At 42.8% G+C, this 21,471-nt stretch overlaps 1 protein-coding gene across 5 annotated transcripts; it reads right to left on the bottom strand.

Annotated features, from left to right (window-relative positions):
• Positions 1-677: 677 nt before the first annotated feature.
• Sertm1 (serine rich and transmembrane domain containing 1) lies at positions 678-19,745 on the bottom strand. 5 transcript variants are annotated; one of them, XM_028873376.2, is made up of 4 exons: positions 19,497-19,745; positions 18,848-19,012; positions 10,588-10,740; positions 678-3,102 (listed from the first exon to the last, which is right to left on the bottom strand). In XM_028873376.2, the coding sequence occupies exon 4, from the start codon at positions 2,909-2,911 to the stop codon at positions 2,588-2,590; it is 324 nt and encodes a 107-aa protein (XP_028729209.1). In that variant the 5' UTR covers positions 2,912-3,102; positions 10,588-10,740; positions 18,848-19,012; positions 19,497-19,745; the 3' UTR covers positions 678-2,587. The 5 variants fall into 5 exon arrangements, with proteins under 5 accessions (XP_028729209.1, XP_028729208.1, XP_028729204.1 ...); XM_028873375.2 differs by having other exon boundaries at positions 10,568-10,740; XM_028873371.2 differs by lacking the exon at positions 10,588-10,740.
• Between the last annotated feature and the right edge of the window lie 1,726 nt (positions 19,746-21,471).

Below are 21,471 nucleotides of genomic sequence, written 5' to 3' on the forward strand. Positions count from 1 at the left end.
ATACATCGTTGATTCATTAGAGGAAAGCAGTGTTGATATGCATCAAAACAGGTCCACACATTCCATAGATACACTATATAGAATGTACATGTGTGTGCTGTGTGTGTGTGAGTGTCTGAGGCCAGAAGACAGCGTCAGATCCCCTGGAGCTGGAATTACAGGTAGTTGTGATCCACCTATCATGGGTGCTAGGACTTGAACCCAGGTCCTCTGGAAAAGCAGCCAGCTCTCTTATCCACTGAGCCATCTCTCCAGCCCCCATAGGAATTTAGTATATGAATGTTATGTGGCTATTGATTCTATAGATATACTTAGAACTCTTAGGTGAGATGTCTTCTCTAGGGAGAGTAAGCCGCTGAACAAAACAAGAAGTCGGGTTTTCAACAAACCCCACCTCTTTATTCATAGACCTGCTTTCCAGTCTCTCTGAACCTTTTCAACAAGACCAACTCATCTCAATGTGTACAGTGTTTAGTGGTGACTCCTATTTTCTATCTTTGCGTCTTGCTGGTAATTATTCCAGTTATCATGGGGAGCAGAAATCATGTGGCTGGGGGAGTGCACCTGCAGAGGAGAGGGAATTTGACTTAAGTAGTTTTCCTGCCTGGAGTCTTTGAATCTATTCCAGTAGAAAAAGATAGAAAGTTCCCTCCCCAGGACAAGACCTAACGAGGTTGTCTGTCGTATGAGATGTCTGTCTTTTTATTTATTAAGATCTCTTTACCCAATAACCTCAGAACCAAAATAGCACAAGAATAATCAAGAGTAGCAGTGACATTACAGATGCTTCCGTAACCCTGATAGCTGTCACACAACTTTCCCCTGGAAATATGTGCAGACACACATGTATTTGTGTGTACACACTGTGTCTATACAGTTACATGTGTACATGTGCCCACAGAAACTCAGAGAATGGCAATAACCACCCAAATGCAGAACTTCTCCAAGACTCTACTGTGCATTGAGTCACACTTCCAGTGACAGCATTTTAGGGCAGCATCTGTCCTGGTCCAGTGGTGTCTGTGGATGGTTTTGATATGTAAGTAGCTAAGTATGTCCTGATTTGATTGTGGGGTAAAAAGAAGGAAGCAGCTTTTGATCTTCCTTTCCAGTTTCCAGACCTCCACATGCCCCAGCTGTCAGGCAGGGCCCATAAAATATTGAACTCTTTCTCCCATTCCTGTCCCTGGGGAGTTCTGACTGTACAGTTCATCCAAGGGATGCGTTAAAGTTACAGTGTTTAAGATTATTAAATTTTTGAACAGAGGATAACTGGTTTGCCCAAGAAAGACTAGTATATTGGCACCCAGGGTTTACCCAGCTCAGTGTTCAGCCTGTGAACCATTTATTTTAAAAATTGAGTTTAAATTCTTATCCATAAGAAGCTATAATTGGCTTTGCTCGATTCCCTGCACACGCCATGCTTGTGCTCACAGCTGTGCCTCATCTCAGGGACACCCGTGGTTGGCTTCAGTATAGTAGCTTCCAGCAGCCCAGAAGTATCTGCAGCGACCCAACTGCAATGTCTGCAGCTTTTAGCATAAACTCTCACCCATAGAAACCCAGTGCAGAGCATTTTGTCAACATAAACAAGTTATCAGAGACACATCACGTTCATGGAGTGTGACACAAATATCAGCAATATAGTCCCCAAGATTTACAAACTAGGGTGAGCCAACACCTGCCTCCCTAGAGACAATGTTGTTCTGCAGTAAAGCTTTAAAGACAGATGCAGTGAAGGATCACACAGTCTCTAAGAGTATTACTCTATAAAATACAACCGAACAAATATTTCTCTACGTTTAATTCCTACTGGATGGAAACGATAGTGAGGAACTAAAAATGAACGGCACCTCTTCCGTGCTTCATTTAGTAATGGCAACAGCAACTGTCACAAAGGATTCCATAGCCGGAGAGCGTGATAGCTGCAAAAGAAGCCAAGAGAAAACCCAGGAGCAGAAAAGCAGTGCAAACCGCAACACGACACACTTTCCCTGTGCTGTTGAAGCTTCCAGCTCCCCCAGAGCGTTCCCAAATGACTTCTTCTCATCATCTGTGACATTTGCTAAGGTGAAACTCAAGAAAAACATTTAGCCTATTTTAACCTCCATTTGGAAACTTTATATGTTAAATCTAAGTTCTTTCTCTCTCTTCCCCTCCCTCTCTCTCTCATATACCGTCTCTGCTTTATCTTTTAAATACAGAAAATATCTTCTGAATAGTCTCCCCTTTTTTGTTTATATTTCTGCTGGCTCAGTTAGTCCTAGGGCTTTGGAAGAGGCAGTGTAGAAGAGCTTCTAACTAGCATCCCCAGAAGTCCTCAGCTGAGTCCGTGGCGTCCAGCACAGAGCTGACCAGCCTCCATGTTGGCCAAGAACTTCGGGCAGAATCCCACACTTCAACCTTTACCTACGTTTCTGTCAGCGCTGGCTCCTCCTCTCATAAACGGAACACATCCTGAGCAGAAAAGAAATAAAAAATGAAAGCGGAACACAGGTCAACCCGAACAGTCATTTCTGTCAGGAAGCAGTTCCTTCTGCATGGAGAAACCAAAACTGTGCTCACTCAGCCTATCCTTCCATTTTCTTCACGATGAGAGGTTTGAAAAAGTAGACCTCTGAGAGGAGATACTACAGACTTCCAAATTGGTGAACGAGCTCCCAGCATCACTTGGGTACTCCGGGTAGGAGGAACTGGAGGAGATGATATTTTTCAGCCTCTGGAGAGCAATGATTAACAGCAGAAGCAGGAAGGCCAGGAGGCTGAGGAATATGGACACATAGATGTAGACATTGGAGAGGTGGCCCGAGGACGGGTCTACCGATGTGGATAGCGACGTGGGGAACAGCTCCAGAAAAGTTCCATTGTCCACACTTCCTGCAAATCCAGAGGAAGGGCCAGCCCCAGACATCTCTACAAATGGCAGGTGTGGCGTGGTGTGAGTAGATGCACACAAAAGTTTCACACTGGGCTTAAGACTGCTGAAATTGGCTTTGCTTTTTCATGACGACAGCAGCAGAAATCACAGGCTGGAATAGCAGCACAACAAAATGTCTTGGTCTTTAAACAAAGGCAGCATCAGGGATCAGTTGTCCACAGAGACTGTAAAAAAAAAAAACAAAAAACAAAGACACAGCTCAGTGCACTTGTCAGGAAATAACACATCTGTTGTTGAGCTTTTTAGTTTTTCTTTCAGTGAGGCTTAATTATTAAACCCACCAGGGAGGAAAAAGAATGATATAATTTCCTGAAAGACAAATAATGTTTATGTCTTTTTATTATAAATGAGATGCAGAAATGAGCTTCAACTTTCCCTTCACAGTATCCTCGGTGCCAGGCTCCTCCAAGGAACTAAAAAGGAAGTAAAAAAGAAAATTATACATTTGATGTGTCTCACTGTGATTATAGCAGATACTGCAAGTGGATGCTTTGAGATGGGAACCAAAGTTCAGATCCAAAACTCCCTCCTTCACAAAAATCCATTCTGCACAGGCTACATACAGCCAACTCTTGACCAACACAGGTCCCAATGTTTGCCTTTTGTCTAATGTTTTGATTTATTAATAAAATTTTATTGCCATGCGATCAGGGTTCATTCTTATGTGTTTTCTTTTCTTAATGTCGGGTTCCCTCTAAATGATGGAGACAGTATAGCGTTTGCTAGCAAGAGATTTCAGTGTGAGACTCAAATTACTCACCATTCCTTACTCTCCCACCTGAACCCTAACTTTCACAGAAAGACATTTTCAGTATCATGCTTCCATGACTATTAACTGACTGAAACTCTGAAGGAGACTGGAATCCTTAGAGTGAATTAATTCATAAGGTAGATAAGAAGTATGCTAGCTGTGGTTATAGTGCAAGGAATCAGGCATAGGGTTTTCTTAAGAATATTTTGTTTGGAGGCTATGACAGAGATCCAAAAACTTATCAAAATTCAGAGAATTCATGTATGTCATGGTGTACATGGTCGTAGTTGTTACTTCTACTGTGAAACCCCTATACTTTGGGTTCAAGAACATCGCAAAGGAGGGAGTAGAAACATTTGCTGTGAGACAGTGTCTTCGTTGTGTGACGGGGGAGTTGCGCCCTCGAAATCCCAACAATGTGGTCATCTGAACAAGACTTGCACAATGACGGCACCAGTTGACTTGCCAATGTGAGTGAGGAAATCCCATAAGATCCCACCCCTAGCTGAAGAGATACAGGCAATCCATGGCTGCTGAGAGAGAGAGAGAGAGAGAGAGAGAGAGAGAGAGAGAGAGAGAGAGAGAGAGAGAGAGATATGAGTCTTCTGCATGGTTGAGCACCCCGAGTTGTCCAATTCCAAGTGTTTAGCCCTAAACACATGTACATAAGAGAAACATTAAATGGGCTCTGTGGTGTGTGTGTGTGTTTCTAAGGGGTATGGAAATAGAGTGCTTTCCTGTTATTCTGGTGCAAAGAAAGTTCTTCACTTTGTGAGAGACATAGCCTTAATAAAGAATATCTCCAGGTAGAAAATTCTAAAACTTTCTTCAGGTCCATTTTAAGAGTCTCTTCCCAGCTCCTTCTGGTATGAGACTATTTTCCTATTAAGTTTCTACCTCTTACTTCAGTGTGGTAAAACGGTGACAGGGTGACACCCATTGTGTCCCTGGCTTTCCCTCCTAAAACACTGCCCAACATTTCATCTGAGAACGCCCACCCCCCACTCTCTTCTCCAAATCTAAGTGACGGAAGCTTTAAGTGGATGGCACCTGCTGCTGTGACTGATGATCCCTGGATTGGGGACACCTCAGCAAGGGTTGTCTCTGTCAAGTTTTACACAGAGTAATGAGTCTTGCTGAGTGCCTCGATGTGGGCTAGCAACCATGTCTTACTAGTTCCTAAAATAATTAGACTCCCACTTCACATTCTGTTTTGCCTGGTGTTTTTAATTCTATTAGGCTGCTGCAGGCTCCTAACAGTCTTTAAAAAGTAAAAATGATAAAAGGAATCGCAGTGGGAGTACAAATGTGTCACCCTGGTTTGGCAACATCCAGCCTTTTTACAGCACTCACATGATCCAGACGTTCATTTCTGGGGAGTGAAGTTAAGGGGTCTCAGAGGCAGCGTGATGCAAGAAGGGGGAATTAGTATAGAAGCCTGAGAGGCTAAAGCAGAGAAGTACCCCAGATGTCCCGGCCCAGCCACAGTGCAGCCGGGGAAAGAGGAGATGCACAGACGTTAGCTGATTCGACAAGAGCCAGAGTTATAGGTAGACAGTAAATCCCAGCTTCATCCTTCTGTTGCTCCGGTAGTAAGGCCTGCATTGCTCTTCTGGAATGAGCAAAGAAGATAAGGACCGGGCACCCTCTGTTCCTCAAAACCCTTTCTGGGGAAAGTAGGACAGGGATAGCACCCGCTTTGCAGATGAGAAACTGGGGTGCAAAGATACTGAGGTTTACTCAGGGCATGTAGCTAGACAGTGAGAGAGAAATAACTAGAACTATGCTTACGTTGTATTCTTGGTTTCCTCAACAGTGGATGGAAAAGTCAAATGACTAGACTTGGGTCACTAGCTCCTGGCTGCTGGCCACCTTGAGCAAGCCTACAGCTTGAGTTTGTTTTGTTTGGGGGCAGGGTCTTGTGTGTCTCAGGGTGGCCTCAGACTTTTCATCCTTCTGCCTCAGCCTCATGAGTGCTGGGATGAAAGGACTGTGCCCATATACCCGACGCACAGCTAGTCTTGAGAGATCAATTTCCTGCTTGTGCCACAGTGACTGTCTTCCTACTACTCCAGGTAGGCCTATGGTAAGATTTTTCTGTTCCTATAATCGCCCTGGGGTAGGGGGAGACCTTCCCAGTTAAAACATTAGTAAGTGGGGGGTTCCTTCTACAGGCCTAGAAAGACAAGTGGTGTTTTGAGGTCTCTGCCAGCATCACAGATCTAACATAAGGTCACAAGTTTAGCCAGAATTGACTGGCCTTTCTCAAGCTGTTTTTTCTGCCACTCAGATGAGTATCGTTTTCTAACGCTGGATGCCCAGGCAATGTTACTGTGGTACCAGAATGTCAGAGGCAAGGCTGACACATGTCTACAGATTGCTGTTCTGACCAAGGTCTCTCTTTTCAGGGTAACTGTCCCGAGAGGACCTTTGTTCTTCCCGAAGGTCATCTTCTGCCCTGGAAGCCTCAGCTGTCTGTGGAACAGTTCACAGAAAATACTAAGAAGCTGTGGGTCTCCAATGTGGCCTGCGGATAATGGTAGAAAATAAAAGCGTATTCAATTTCACAGTGAAATATCTTCTGCGTTGAAGGCCGTCTCCCTAATTTTACAAATTGAGTATCATTTCCAGATTGCCTCTTAATGCAAAATGACAGCAGTCCAAATTTGATCTGACTGTTCTACTCTGAAACAATTGGGGATATGCATTGCTGGAGATGATTTTAATTTGGTAACATCAATTCTCATTTCCTTCTTGGAGTTTGGAAAAACTGGCCGATGCTCTTTCTGTCTGGCGAATGTTTTATCCACTGGTTGGTGTATAATGCTGGTGATCACCAAACCCGTCCTTGTTTAATGCTGTGACAGGTGGCACTGTGGCAAAGAAATCACAGGAGAGTGTTTCGGGATGGCTCTTCCCACTCTTTCTCACAGATGAGGCTAAGGCAGAGAAGAGGGTGGCTTCGTCTTAAATGCATGGCCATGACCTGTCTTGGGGGAAAGGTTTTGATTTTTTTTTTCAGAGCCATTCTCAGACAGCAGATATTTATTTATTTATTTATTGATTGATTGATTGATTGATTGATTGAGGCAACCAAGACAGTTCATGGCCAGCCAAGTCTCTCTTTCTTTCTTGGAATAAAAATTTGTCCTGGGAAGAACCATACCAAAGGTAGTGACCTATGAAATTGAGCGAGGTGGGGCTTGCCATGCTCTCCATGAGCTCAGTGATCTGGGGGTTGGTGAGACAGCACACATAAGACAAGTTTGTTTACTAATTTGGCACCATACCCAGCCTCTCATAGGCAGTGGATCCTTTTTTTCCATGAGGAGGTTATAAAGAGTCTAAGTTCAAATTTTCTCTTTATCTTTTTAGATAGAGTCTCACTCTGCTGCCCAGGCTAGCTTTGAACTTACAAATCCCCTGCCTTAGTTCCTGAGAGCTGGCATACACCTCCACGCCCATGGGACTGTGACCGTTTGAAAGAACAGAACTGTAGTGTGCACTTTGATCCCTCCATCCCTTCTGAAGAGAAGAATTGGCCAGTCCTCACCTCAGAGTTCTCTCACACCACATACCGTGAGGTATGTGGAGGAGACATGGCGCATGAGCAGAGATATGACAAGGCCCCAAATTCTAACACAGCAATTTATGAAACTCAGCCTGTCGGCCAACCTCCATTGTAGTACAGGAACGCTGGCCTCTGAAGACATTGTTCAAGTTCCTATGTGGGTAAGAAGTGTTTAAAGTTTTGTTGTGGAAAACAGAGACAAGCTACTTTGTATCCTTGCGGCCGCTCCTTAAACCATCACCTAGCTATTAAGATAAATGAAGGTATGTCAACATCTCAGCAGTACCAAGTCCTGCTGTGCCATACCAAAAAGTGATCCCCCCCACAGGCATTAGGAATTTAGAGCTGTGTGATAAGGTTCTCACATGAGTGGCATACTCCTGCACAGATGGAAGATTAAATACTGTAACGCAGTTGATTGTTTTTGGTGACGTATCGGTTATTTTTCTCTGGGACACTTAGGAACTACTACTGCCAGGATCCAGAAGAGATTCTACTCCATCTGAGCAAAGCCATCTTTGGCCTATTAGAAAGAAGGGTGTATTATATAAGACCTTGCCTTTCAGCCATTCCTTCATGCTTTGTGTAATTAGCTTCTCTCTAATGCTTTCTCTTTGCCTTGGCCTTAGGTCGTGTGAAATGAAAGAGAAGACTGGTGCTGACCATAATTCTCCCCACCACTCTCTTCAAATGAAAATCCTTATTTGCATTCAATGGTAAGCACAAACCTAGGCTTGCAGTCATCTAAGTAAGGTTTATAACTAATGAACTATGCTTATTCAAAGCTTATTCAGCTAGCCACTATTTTCCCACTTGAGAAGTGTTCTTACTTATCAGAACACTAGGAGAGCAGAATTCTGCATGAACGCTCATCATAATTCATTGTATCTGTCGAATAAAAATCAAAACCCAGCTAAGAAAATAGATTGCATCCAGAGGCTATCAGCCAGTGAGCTAGAAAAGTGATTCTCAACCTGAGGGTTGTGACTTCTTTGGCAACCCTCTATCTCCAAAAGTGTTTATGTTGTGATTCATAACAGTAGCAAAAGTACAGTTATGAAGTAGAATGAAAAAAAATTTATGGTTGGGGTCACCACAACATGAGGAACTGTATTAAAGGGTCACAGCATTAGGAAGGTTGAGAACCGCTGAGCTAGAAAGACCCCTTAGCAGAAGGATTGGAAGTTCTGCACAGTGCACTGGAATTCATGGATCCCTACTAGATAGAGTATAATGGAAAGTTAAAATGCATGGTCCTCTGCTCTCTCAATTTAAATGAATGATCAGAAAACTTCCTTATTGCACTTTTGCAACATGAAAGTGAAAGCTCCATGTCAGTGATTTGTTTTTCAAATCAGTTCCAGGGCAACTGTGGATCCAATCCATCTTCAGTGTCTCCCTCTCAGCCAAATCTCTTATCTACTCAAGGTATTTTCAGACTCAGTCCAATGTTTACTCAGAAATGAATGAATGAATGAATGAACAAGCAAACAAATATGAGGCTAGAGAGATGGCTCAGCCGTTAAGAGCATGTACCGCTCCTGTTGAGGATCTGAATTTGGCTCCCAGCACCCATGTCAGGTGGCTCACAACCATCTGAATCTCCATTTCCAGGGGAGCTAACACTTTCGGCCTCCTCAGGCACTGCACTCATGTGCAAATACTCACAACCACACACACACACACACACACACACACACACACACACACACACACACACATACACACACTAACAACAACAACAACAATAAATGTTATTAAATAAATGAATGAAAAATAAGATCAATACTGCTTTGTTAGACAATGGATTTTATCCTAATTATTTTAGAAATTAATTATTCATTTAAGATATACTATCACAAATACACTTTTTTGATATGCAAAGCAGAATTGACTCAGAGATGTTATAAAAACATGAAAGCATTGCAAAGGGAATATAGTCTAACTTTCTATCTTATACATTCTCAAAAATGATTTAAGTCCTTTGCATTTATATAATAGTGTTTTAGAGGAGAAAGTTAAACTGTTACTCCTAATAATTTTTTTAGCATATTTATGCTTCTGAAAAGATTTTATACCTAAATCTTTTTTACCTAAAATTTTATACTTGGCAAAATATTCATTCCCAAATACTAGAATCTTGGAATAAGATGGATAGGTGATTTAACTAGGCAACTGCCTAGATTTTTAAAAAAAATAGGGCCATCACAGAGGTAGTGCCAGGCATAGCATTTTTATGATTCTTCCATGGTGTTGGGGAAAAGGCCAAGAAGAAAACCCCCACACTTGTGAGTGGGCCGACCACGCATGGGTGACCTGACTATGTCAAGACGACAAAAGCCGTGACTTCAAGGTCAGATGAGACACGACTGGTTAAGAAGTAGTGGAGGATTGAAGTCACTTTTGGGACGGGGAGGAAAGGCCATGCTAACAGGATCATTTACAGAAAGAGCCAGCAGGGAAGTAATGACTGATCACAGGCAAAGCTGTAACAAATCTGGGGGAGAACAGTCAAACTCAAGATGCCTTTCAAAATGTTACTCCAGTTTTAATGAGGGGTTCTGTTCTCCTTTCTCCTCATACCCAATTCTGACCATTTCCAGTTTTTTGGTTGTGTTCAGAAAAAATAATTTTTATCCTTAAAATTGCTAGGATTGTTTAAACCATAGAATTAGTGTACAAAAACGTCTTCCATACTTTTATATAATCTGAATGTGTTTTTAAGCATTCACATTAAGCCATGCTGTGGTAGAGGCAAAGGAGGTTCTATTCTTTCTTATTATGTTCCATTTTATCTCTTCAATTAAAATAATTTTATAGTAATTTTTATTCTTCGAGGATAAATTTATGTATACAATAATATATACTCTCCACCCCCATCTTTCCCCACCTCCCCCAGTATTTCCACCAACATGCTCCCTACCCACTTCATGTCTTCTTTTTCCTCTTGATAACCCATGAAATTCAGTTAGTGCTGGTCTGCTAAGTCCGATTAATTAGTGCTTGAGTATGAGGTCACTCACTGCATCATGGGAAACCTACCAGGGGCCACATCCTCCAAGAATAATGACTGTCTGTCAGCAGGTAGTAACCACCAATAGCTCCTTAGTTAAGGGTTAGGCCTAGAGATCGCATTCCCAGCCTGTGCAGGTCTTGTGTAGGTAACCACAACTGTAAAATAATTTTTACTCAACGTATGTTTTTCCAGTAAAAGTATGCTTGGAACATTTCCTGATCTAGTGTAATATCTAGAAAAAATTGTTCTAATAAAGTTTGTAATTATCATAAATCTCTGAGATGGAAATACCTTTTAAATTCTTTACATACCAATGCCAGATATCCTTCAGCTTCAGAAGCCTCTGTGTGTCCCCTCGACTGCTCTAAGGGAACAGGGAGAGCTTGGGAAATTAATGCTTCCACAGTCGCTGGTCAAGTCCCCCCTAAGTCTATGCAGACTCCTCAGAAGGGGGCAGCTGTAGGCTGTGGAGAACAAGAAAGTGTGAGTTGTCACCACTCACTTCCTGCCCCTGCTACCCTCCCTTTTTACTTTCTGTCACTGACCCCTCCTTAGACACACAGATGTGTTTTACAGTTTATGCCTTATTGTGATCTCAATCCCGTTTCCTTCCATTCTTCACTCCATTTCCCTATATTTCTCATAGACATCCTAGATAAGATATCTAAAGATTATGTTTCTGTTTATATGAGGTCCTATAAATATTTATTATTATTTGTGTGTGTGTGTGTGTGTGTGTGCGCGCGCGCGCGCGCGTGCACATGTGTGTGTGTAAGTGAGCATGTATGTGTTTCCAACATACAGAATGTATGGCCACTTGTTTATTTATTCTAACCAAGATCTCAAATTTATATCCACTTAAAATATCTTGATAATTGAGGCACAGAGAGAAAGGAATGCAAATTATCTAATATATCCAATTTTCAAGTTCGCTCACAACAATACATTGCAGACTGAAAACTGTAATTGATCCATAAAATCATACACGTAAGCACAAATTGAAAAGCAGGTGATTTCATAGCTTGTCTAGAGAGAGCTTCAGCATTGACAAAATAGTTAACCAGGTTCTTTTCATATCTCTGTCTTTACAAATACCCTGCGTTTGTTTGAAGTGAAGCATCGGACAGTGTATTAAAGCATCACAATGGTGTATAAATGCTATGTATCTTGCATTTCTCTACAAGAATCCCAGCTCAGAGAGTCTCTGACTTAAACACATTTAAAACCTAGCTATAACATTTGCTTGAATTAATGAACCATCATCTCTTGTAATGCAGATACAAGTAGAACTTAGTTGATTATGCAAATTGCACATATTATCTGGATATTAGCCAAGTATTTAGTGTAACACTTACAGATGAATTTTGCCAAATAAATGCCTCATTCTTTCAGTCCTCAATGGCAGACACTCAAAGCGTGATGAAGCTTTTTGTAGAAAAAAGTGGGTATTTAAGAAGAATAATGCTTAGTAATTGCTAGCTTGCACCGGCTAAGTTTTGAAAGCATTCAGTTTTGGTCATATGACATGATTTATGCCATCTGAATACTGAGAGCAATGAGAGAAAGACCCAGATTTCAACACTTATCCCCCTTAATGCAATGCAGAGTTCTTGATGGATCTTAGATAAATTAAAATAAAAAAAAAGCTTTGTTATAAGGGACATTAAGGATCCAAAACAGTGGAACATATCTGTATTCCCCACACTTTGTAGAGGATCATAGGTTCAAGGCCAGCCTGGACTAAACATATAAGATGGCTCAAACATAAAGACTATATGTTAGATTACATAAATAATTAATTTCCAAATGACATGTAAGAAATAAGTATTCTTAGGAAATATTATATTGAAATAGCTAGCCACATTAGCAAGAAACCTTCAAGTAACACAAAGGTGCACACATGTACATACGAATAGAAATATAGTAAAACAAATGTGTCAATGTGTTAACAACTAGTTGCTCTAATCTAAGGATATATGGGTGTTCACTGTTAGGACTCTTGCAAGTTTTCATGAATTTTTGGAAAGATTTCAAGAAAATACGTTTAGAATAATAAGCTGAAGTTCAGCTCAAATGTTAGACACTTCTAGAGAAATACAAGGGTGGCAGCATGAAGCTTCAATGAGCATCAAAAAGTTCAACTCTTTGCTGCTACCATGATGTCCCCCTATCTCACAGGTGGTCACGATAAACAATTGCAGGATGGTCCCTGGTAAAAAGGATTGTGTATGGGAACCAGAAACCAGTGAGCCTTACTCATGAATTCACTGCCATTACTATCCATTGAAATGAATGTCCCGTGGGTCCCCTGGATCAAGTAATCCAGGCATGTCCCTCTGTCATCATCCATCATCTTCAGAGGCAGCCACATATATCCCTTCTATAGTTTAAATACCCAGGCAAACACATCACTATGGAAGCATCCTAGTCCTACAGAGCAGGCAGACTCTGAGAGACTTGTGGAGAGCCCACAATTGCTACCAAGGTCCAGGTTCAAAGTAGAGACCTGGGAAATAACAGTAGTAGATAAACTAGACAGAAATAGAGCCGTTACCTAGGCAGCCAAAGAAAACACACAGGCTGCAAACAGCAAGTTTCACAGATGAAAGCACTCATGCTTCTCACAATCCCTAAGTAGTGAGCATCTCCTGGATCATCCAGGTTTGGATGAGTTCCCCAGAGAGGTAGGAGGCCAAACAAACATCATCCTACAATGTCTTCTACAGTCCAGGCTCAGAATTCTTTGGAATGAGGAGCCAGTAAATGATTTATGAACTGAATTTAGTCAATTCCAAACACTGCTGTAAATTAAATACTTGGGAGCATTGATTTGAGAAGTGGGCTTTCCATTCATCACTGATAACACAGGGGTGCAGAAAGATACTGTGAAATGATGAAGACTAGACAAGTTGGATTTGAGATGTAGATTGCAAATGCCACCATCCCTACAAGGGGACAGATACTCTCTTACCTGGATCCCTATGTAGACTACAATAGCAGGGAATACAGGATGCTGTGCTTTTCACTAGGGAAGTGTGTTCCCATATGGGACTTCTGAGACTCTGCTCATCCTTTGTGTGAGAACAGGGTAGTAGAACTTAGTGTATTTACCCCCACCCCCTGCATCCCACAGAGTGAGCTCAAAGGTCTGGCTTGCAAAGAATATCAACATATTCCTGTACCACTGAACAAAATAAAAGATATGCCAGGCTATCTATAGAGTGTCGGAGGAACTCGGGCCCTCGGCAGCTTGTTGTCATTTTAGATAATAACTCAAGACCAGACTCTGCCAAATGCAATACCGAAGCAAAAAACAAGTGCTGGCTCAGTTCCCCTAACATGTACTTCAACTTCGACATCTAAGAAGGCAGAATTGAAAAATAACTGAGAATTATTTGCAGAAAACAGATGATTCCATAGGTGACCTATGCAAAATGGTTATACATTTTTTCTAAAATATAAACAAATACGGTGTGAGAGAGGAACTAATGAATTATCCTTTCTACAAGCTCATTGCCTTACCTATTTGTAAAATAGTCTTGGTCAGAGGCACACATTTAACCCCAATTATCTGTTCTTTGTTCTTTCTTATTTCCGTGCTGTGAGCTGGCATGTAGAGAGGTATGCCATGAAGAGGAATGCTATGAAGTAGAAGAAAGAGGCAGGGGATGTGCGGAAGGGCAATCTTCAGAGCGTGATGGGAAAAGGGAGGGAAACCCTGGATGTCTCTAGGGGAAAGAAGAGCCAGGCAAGCCAGTGGGAAAACCAGCAGCACCACATGGATGCTAGCTGTGGGAAGTTCTGGGAGAAAGAAAGGGGGAGAAGTACAGGGAGAGGGAGAGAGAGGGGGAGACTGTTCATATGTGTCTTTCCATCTTTATGACTCTTCAAGGCAGTTATTATTAACTTTTTACCTTTTATAAAATGATGCTACAAGTCACTCATGCACTCAGAGGCAGAGTTGGAATTCATATCTACATCCCTGTGTCTTTAAGTTCTACATTCATCATATTTATTTTCTTCAGGGGGCTGAGGGTGGGAGAGAGAGATCCTTTCAGACCTGGAGTCGCCAGGGAAGAAATGCTCCAGCTCTCCTCCTTCTGCGTCTGTTGTAGTGTTCGCACTCTGTCTGAATGTAGGGTGGCCATCATATCACCTGCTTAGAGCTAATGAAATGTAGAAACCATGATGCATCGTGACAGGAAACATGTGACCAGAGCAAGAGTTGCCATATCCCTTTTCTCTGTGGCAGTGACTGTGAAAGAGTCCCCGAATCACCACAGCAACTGCTTTTAGCCCTTGCTGATGCCATTGGCACTTAACATTAACAGTGGGTAAACACTCATTGTGGGTTTTGTTACTGCCATGTGATCCACCTTGTGATGACTAATACAAAATCTCAGTCTACAGTGACAGTAGATTTTATCATGGGTCTCAAAGAATGTGACTGCTAAGAAGCCTAATCTGAGTAGCAGGTACACACATTGAATGTATAATATGTTCACTAAGACTTTGTATATTAATAGTTAGTACAACAATCTACAAGTAAATAGAGCCAAAAATATATTCCCTCTTGAGCTGAAATGTGCTAGAGTACAAGAAAAATCTTCCACAGGGACAAATGGTTTCTAGGGGAATAGGTGGCAGGTGATAATGATATGAAAAGTAGCTTCACATTAAAAAGCAGCCCATCATAGAAATTAGGGTGAAGACTACTGCTTTTGCTTCAGAAAAGCAATACTTTTCAATATTCATTCAATAAAAGTAATTAATTATGTAATACACACAGGAAAGGATAAAGTATCATGTGCATACAGTCGGTGCACATTTATTTTCCTTTCTTATTTATTCTTTGATAATTTCATACAGTATATTTTTATTATATTCTTTCCCATCCCCTAACTCCTCCCAGGTCCACCTCCACAGCTCATCCCACATTATATTCTTTCTCTTTAAAAGAATTAAATTAAAAAAAAAAAACACTAAACAATACAGAGTTTGTTTTGTCTTGGCCAAATGCTCCCAGCCATGGGGTCTGCCCTGGCGTGTGGTTGAGATGCCCAGTGTCACTGAGTTGAAGAAAATGGATTTTCCCTCTCCCAGAAGCTATTCTTTGCAAATACTTCATGGCGAGGGGTGGGACTTCGTGCCCACATCCCATGTTTGTGCTGTGATTTTGTCTGGCCTGAGCTGTGCAGGCCTTGTGAATGCTGTCACAGTGTCTGTGAGGTCATGTGTGTCTCCCCTGCTGTGTCTGGAAAAGACTATTTCCTTGTGCACATGTTTTATACACCACCTTGACTAAGAAATCTAAAAAGACATAATTTGTCCTATATTATATGTCTTGTAGTATATGTCCTAGGCTCCTTTTCCAATATAATTACCTCCATTACATCTAAGAAAGATGTTCCAGGCATACCAAACTGCTCAGAATTTCCCAATTAATTTTTCAGCACTTAACATTTAATCTCATAATCTCCACCTACTTTCTCCATGCAAATTTTTGGCTTCCTCCTCTGTATTCTCAAGCTATGTTCTACATTCTCCCCATAAACATTTATGTATTTCAGTATACCATGTTTGTGCTAGGATTTTAATGGACTGTAAACCCCCAAATGAAAGGACCAATATTTTACTTACCTTGCTACCCACAAAGCATACCTGTGCATGATCAATGAATATTTGCTAGACAGTTGCATGAATGAATGAAATAAGAAAGAAACTTGAAGCTTCTTGGAGAGACAGCCCATATTCTATTTTTTACAAGCAAAAGAATATTTACTGAATGAATAAGTGATCCTGTATAAAATCATAGTTACTCAGAATGGTAAGTACTCAGAATATGCATGAACTTTCCCTATGTTTTATAAATAATTTATTTGTAGCAAAAAAAATCAAGCTTTGAGATACAGAGTAAGATCTGCACATACATCCTCATGACCAATTGTGGGTGTTTTGTTAGTGACTAACAAATCTGAGATTGTATCTGGTTAATCATTGATAATAGCTAAGGAAGAAATGGAAGAGTATGCTTGTAAAGTAAATGGAAGAGTAGCTCACAATGTGAATATAACAGAGTTAGTGGTCTACTGTGGGCATCATCCTGTATTTCTGAATTTAAAATTAGGGATTATAGCTACTTCTTCTTTTGTTTCCCATCAGAAGCTGAACTCAGTCTCTTACTTTCTTTGAGTGATCTCTGTAGTAGTTATCATAGGCTGATATTTATCAGAACCTTTCATTATTGTTTACAAAACTATCAATATCAAACAACTATCTCTACAATCATACTTTAACCTAGACTGAATTTATATCTTAATGTGAGACAATAGACAGGAAATTCACAGTTAAGACCTTGGGTCTGTCAATGGCATAATGACATGTTCAGTTCTTGATAAGAATTCAGAGCTCTGCCATACTCATACTGTTTTGGGCTGGTCTGTACCATTTCAAACCAGAGATGCTGTTAATGTAGATATGGTTTCTTGAATGTTAGAAACTGGTCAATCTCTCTTTCTCTCTCTCACGTCTCACTGCCAAACTTGGTTAAATGATAAACTGGATTCAAATTGTGACCATGAGCATGGTCACATCCCTAGGGAACGCTTGAAGAAGAAATTCTGGTGTCAGGAGACAGTTGGCCTCAGAATGCTGTATGCTGTGGTCACATCTCAAAAATTAGAATCAGAACTTAGGACCACAGACTTTGGCTCTGCACCATGCCATCCCAGAATGGCCAGTGAATGCCCAGATACACTTCTTGAATTTAAATTAAGGACGTGCCATATATGCTTGTCCAGGACTTCACCTAAGCCTCTCTGGGTCCTTTACAAGCACATATTGTCTGAGAGGAGTCCTGCCTATTCATGTACTTACAGCTTGAGCACCTTTGTTGAATTTTCTAGTCTATGAACTAACCAAAAGGCTCTGTTATTTTTCCTTTAGCTTTCATTATGAGTAATGATAAAAGTTAACAAAATTTGGGTCTATGATACCTTACATTAATATAGTAATGTGTAATACAATATGATCCACTCTTGCCATTTCTTTCTGATAATACATTAAATGTAAAAATCACTATATAAAATAAGAATAGTAAAATGTAAGTGCAGGGAAGAGTGAGTATAGAACTATTATCAAATGAACTCCAAATTGATCCTGCTGGAAACAGAGGATGAATGAGAGAACTTTTACCTGAGATGGATGCTCATCTTTCACCCTTATAATGAATGATAACCCCAAGGTTACTCAGTGCCTCACTCATGCAATTAATCATGGTGACAAATCATCCTGCCATCGCTCATCTCTCTCATTAAGTAGGATAAAGGAAGACAGGAAGAAGAAGTCAGAAAGCCTGTGGAAGAATCCACTGGTGGCATGCACAAGAGCATGGCTGTTATCTCAACATCAGACACACTTGTGCATCTCACAAACATCTAGTAAACGTGGTAAGCTAAACTGACCAAGAGCAAAGGGGAGCAGAATCCATCTTACCTTAGACCAAGCTTCTTCAGTGACAGCCACAAATGTGCTCTGAGCTGCTTTTCAAAGCACTTTGCATTTTGAAGGGGAATAAAGATGAGAAATAAGTCCCCCGCCCCCAAAATCAGAATACAAAATGGAATACCCTACCCACTTCCTGGAGCTCAGTGGCCCCAGAGTATCAGTGGAGCCAGCAAGCCTTCCTCTGTCTCCACTTTGCCCAGCATTTCAAGGTGATCAGGTTGTAGTCCCACCAGGCAACTTGACCCACAAGCACCTCAACTTTCTTTTGCTAAAGGCTGCACATTGTGTGTATGTGGTAGGTGGGAGCAAGAAGCTTTTCCAGCAAAAACGAAGCACATTCAGCTACAGCCCGATATTTAAGACCTACCATGGGCTAGATCACAAAGTAATCTTATTTATAGTCTAGTTGGCCAACTAAGACAATTACGTATACTCTTTAATATTGGGCGGCAGGATAGCACAAACAGCAAATAGTTTAAGAAAAGACAACAATCTTGCCTCTTTTCCGTTGTCTGAACAATGAATCAGAGGAATAGAAAGCGAAAAGCACCCTAGAATAAACATCCTTTGGAGGGATTCCTGGGTGGAACTCAGGACAGAGTCGGTCGGTGGCTGCCTATTCTCCTGCTCTGGGTACCTGCAAGGGGAGCCTTGTCCAATACGATGGCTTTTACCTTCTCTAACCATCTAGCCTCTAAACAAGACCCACCGAATTGAAGTGCTTCAGCACAACGTTCTCCCCAGGAAAATAAACCGGCAGAGAAAATGAAGGGCATTAAGAAACAGACCCAGTCTTTGGAACCTGACGCCAAATCCGAGTGAGCCCGCGGGACCAGACATCTGGCCACGCAAAGCTCACAGGCATAGTCCTGGTCTCAACAAGACGTTCCTGAGAATGAACGTGTCTCTCTGTTCCCAGGAGGAGGCACATTGCTTATTATTCCGTCTTAACGGGGATTCAAACATTTGCCCATAATGCGAGAACCTTTCTCTCGCCTGGGAGGCACAGGGCTGCAGGCAGTCTCGCATCCTGGGAAAGCGAAGGATTGAGGGTGCGTTACTTACCCAGAAGAAAGCTCCGCCCGGGAACCCAAGTGTTTAGCGCTGGGAAAAACTTATCCGGATTTGCAGCCACCCGAAGACAAGAGAGACGACTCAAGGGAATACAGCACAGAGCAATGCCAGCCGTCAAGGTGCGCGTAGCGACTCCCCAGAAAGGAACAGATGACCCTAGAAATAAAGAAAAGCTCTCACACACCGCAACACACACACAAAAGGCACCAGAAACGTTTTACGAAGTGTACACTGTCGGCAGGGGAATCAACCTTAGCAGCGGCAGACTGGAGGGCAGACTTTCCTGACTCCTTGTGCAGGAAACCGGGCAGATTATCCCGGGGTCAAGGGCATTGCCTGCCGGGCCCCAGGTGGATCCAGTTGTAGCTCGCTAAGTGTCCCTAAGACCCTGAGAGCTGGGCTGCAGGGCCTGTTTCAGGACCCTACGGATGCGTCCAGCTACGAGAAGGAAAGATTCTCGGAGGTGTTCCACAGCAAGGAGGTAGTCCAGGAGAGTCCGGGATGAAGAATCCTGAAGCTAAGGGATCCCACTGCCGCCCTAGGCGGGGCGTCCGGCGACCCTCTCTGGGGGCGAGCCCTCTGCCTTTGCTCCTCACCCCATACGTCTCAGTTCCCCACTCCTGTGCCCGGGCTCACTGACATGCGGATCTGGACTCTGGCGTTGGGGTGGGGCGGCGGCCCTGCCTTGGCGATGCGCGCCTGCACAGCGGTCCCAGGGAATGCACCGCGAGGGACGCGGTGTGCGATCAGAGCGCACGGGCGGCGGGCGCAGTGGGAGTGGGCACCCGGCTGACTGTGCCAGGGCTCTACAGCGTCCCTCCGCCCTCAGGGGCCGCGCGACCAATGGCTGAGAGCCGGGCCCACTCCCAGCTGCCCGCCGGGGCGCTCAAGCGCTAGGACAGCGCCAAGCTCTGACGAGGGAGGAGCTTACACCGTGGTTGGAAGATGTGGAGGCGTTGGCGCGGGGAGCCCCATCTGGGGAAGGCAGGTGTGGTGCGGTGAACTTTTGTGGGGGTATGTGGTGGGGCTGAGATTTCTTTTAGGCGCAGGGGAGAGCATCCCCTTCCTTCCAAAGTTTCTCCTTTTTACGTCTTTATGAGTCCTGTGTAGCCCCTACTCCCAAAAGGCGAGCTGCGTGGGGACATCGCCTCCTCCTATGACGAATTTCACCTTCGACACCCCTCCCCCAGTTCAGCCTTTCTCCTTAACGCCCTCTCAGTCCTCTGAGAAGCCATCAAATGAATGAATAGGACCATGGTTTCTATGACTGCTAGTCACAGATAATCATAAAAGTCTCCACCAACAACTGTCACAGTCATGTAAAGGAATTCGGGAACGGGAGCCTTCCACACCTGGGCTTCTTTAGATATTTCAGCTGGGTTCCTTTTACTCAGCCATTCAAGGACCCAATTGGCTGGTCTATGTGGTCAGATGGATTTCCACCTTGAGACCCATTTTTCTTTGGCTGGAAAGCAGTCAACAGAGTATCGGGATGCCGAAGTCTCTATGCCCACGTGCGCACCCCGCTGTTCAACAGTGCCCAGCTCCTGGACCACACTATTTCTGTCTGTGTTCATTGATTTTCCAGGTAGAGACAGGCAGGGAGCTAAACTCTGAGGTACCATTGTGAGTAAAGACCATGCTGTATTTCTTCTCTTTCTTATCCAGGGCTTGTGAGACTTTTCTACGTGGGTCTGCATGTGCCTCATCTAAAATGCAAGAGTGGGGCTGGATATATAGCTCAGTTGGCAGAGTGCTTGACTAGGTAGAGAAGATTCTGGATTTCATTCCTAGCACCATGCAAATTCGGCATGGTGGTACATGTCTATGTGCTCTTAACACTCCAAAGGTGGAGGCAGAGGATCAGAAGTCCAAGGCTGGCTTTAGCTACCTAGCCAATTTTGTCTATCTGAGACTTCATCTCATTTAAAACAAAATAAAAATGCAGGAGGGCTTAATGAGCAGTGTTGTCAAGCGGGCAAGTTCAAGGAGGCTTCTCTCCCAACATTTGTGCTCCAAATTAACTGTTGATGTGAAAGGACCCAGCCCACAGCAGGCAGTGCCACCCCTGAGCAGGCGATTGTAGATGAAATTCTAAACAGTCTTAGTAAATAAGATGCACAGAGCCAAATACAGAGGTAATAGCCAAAGAGACCAGAGAACTGGCAAAGAGCATGACTACGTCATCTTACCATCTCGCCGCCGTCACTTCCCCAGAGAGAGCTTCTTCCTTTTGACTTGTGTTTTTATTGTCTTTCTGTTCTGCCTTGTCATTGGCTCTAAACCCAACCATATGGCTTCCTCATCACTGCCTGTCTATACAGACCTCCAGGTCTCTATGGTTGGTACTGGGATTAAAGGCTCGTGTCACCATGCTTGGCTGTGTCCTTGAACACACAGAAACTCTGCCTGCCATGTGATCGGATTAAGGGTGTGTGCCACCACTGCCTTGTAGCAGGAATCTTAAAGAGTCTTATTAATAAAATCAAACCTGTGGCCAGTTATTGGGGTGAATTCTGGAAGATTAGAGAGACAGAACAAGCCACAGCTAACCTCACCTAGCCAGCTTCTCAGCTGGTCTTGTTTCCTTAGACTGGATGCTTCTGTGTTCTCAT

Source organism: Peromyscus leucopus, chromosome 6 (genome assembly GCF_004664715.2).
Source record: "Peromyscus leucopus breed LL Stock chromosome 6, UCI_PerLeu_2.1, whole genome shotgun sequence".
In the NCBI taxonomy this organism is placed as follows: Eukaryota; Metazoa; Chordata; class Mammalia; order Rodentia; family Cricetidae; genus Peromyscus; species Peromyscus leucopus.

Excerpts from the sequence above, each read along its gene's own strand:
- Sertm1 (XM_028873371.2), bottom strand. The coding sequence starts at position 2,911 with ATGTCTGGGGCTGGCCCTTCCTCTGGATTTGCAGGAAGTGTGGACAAT.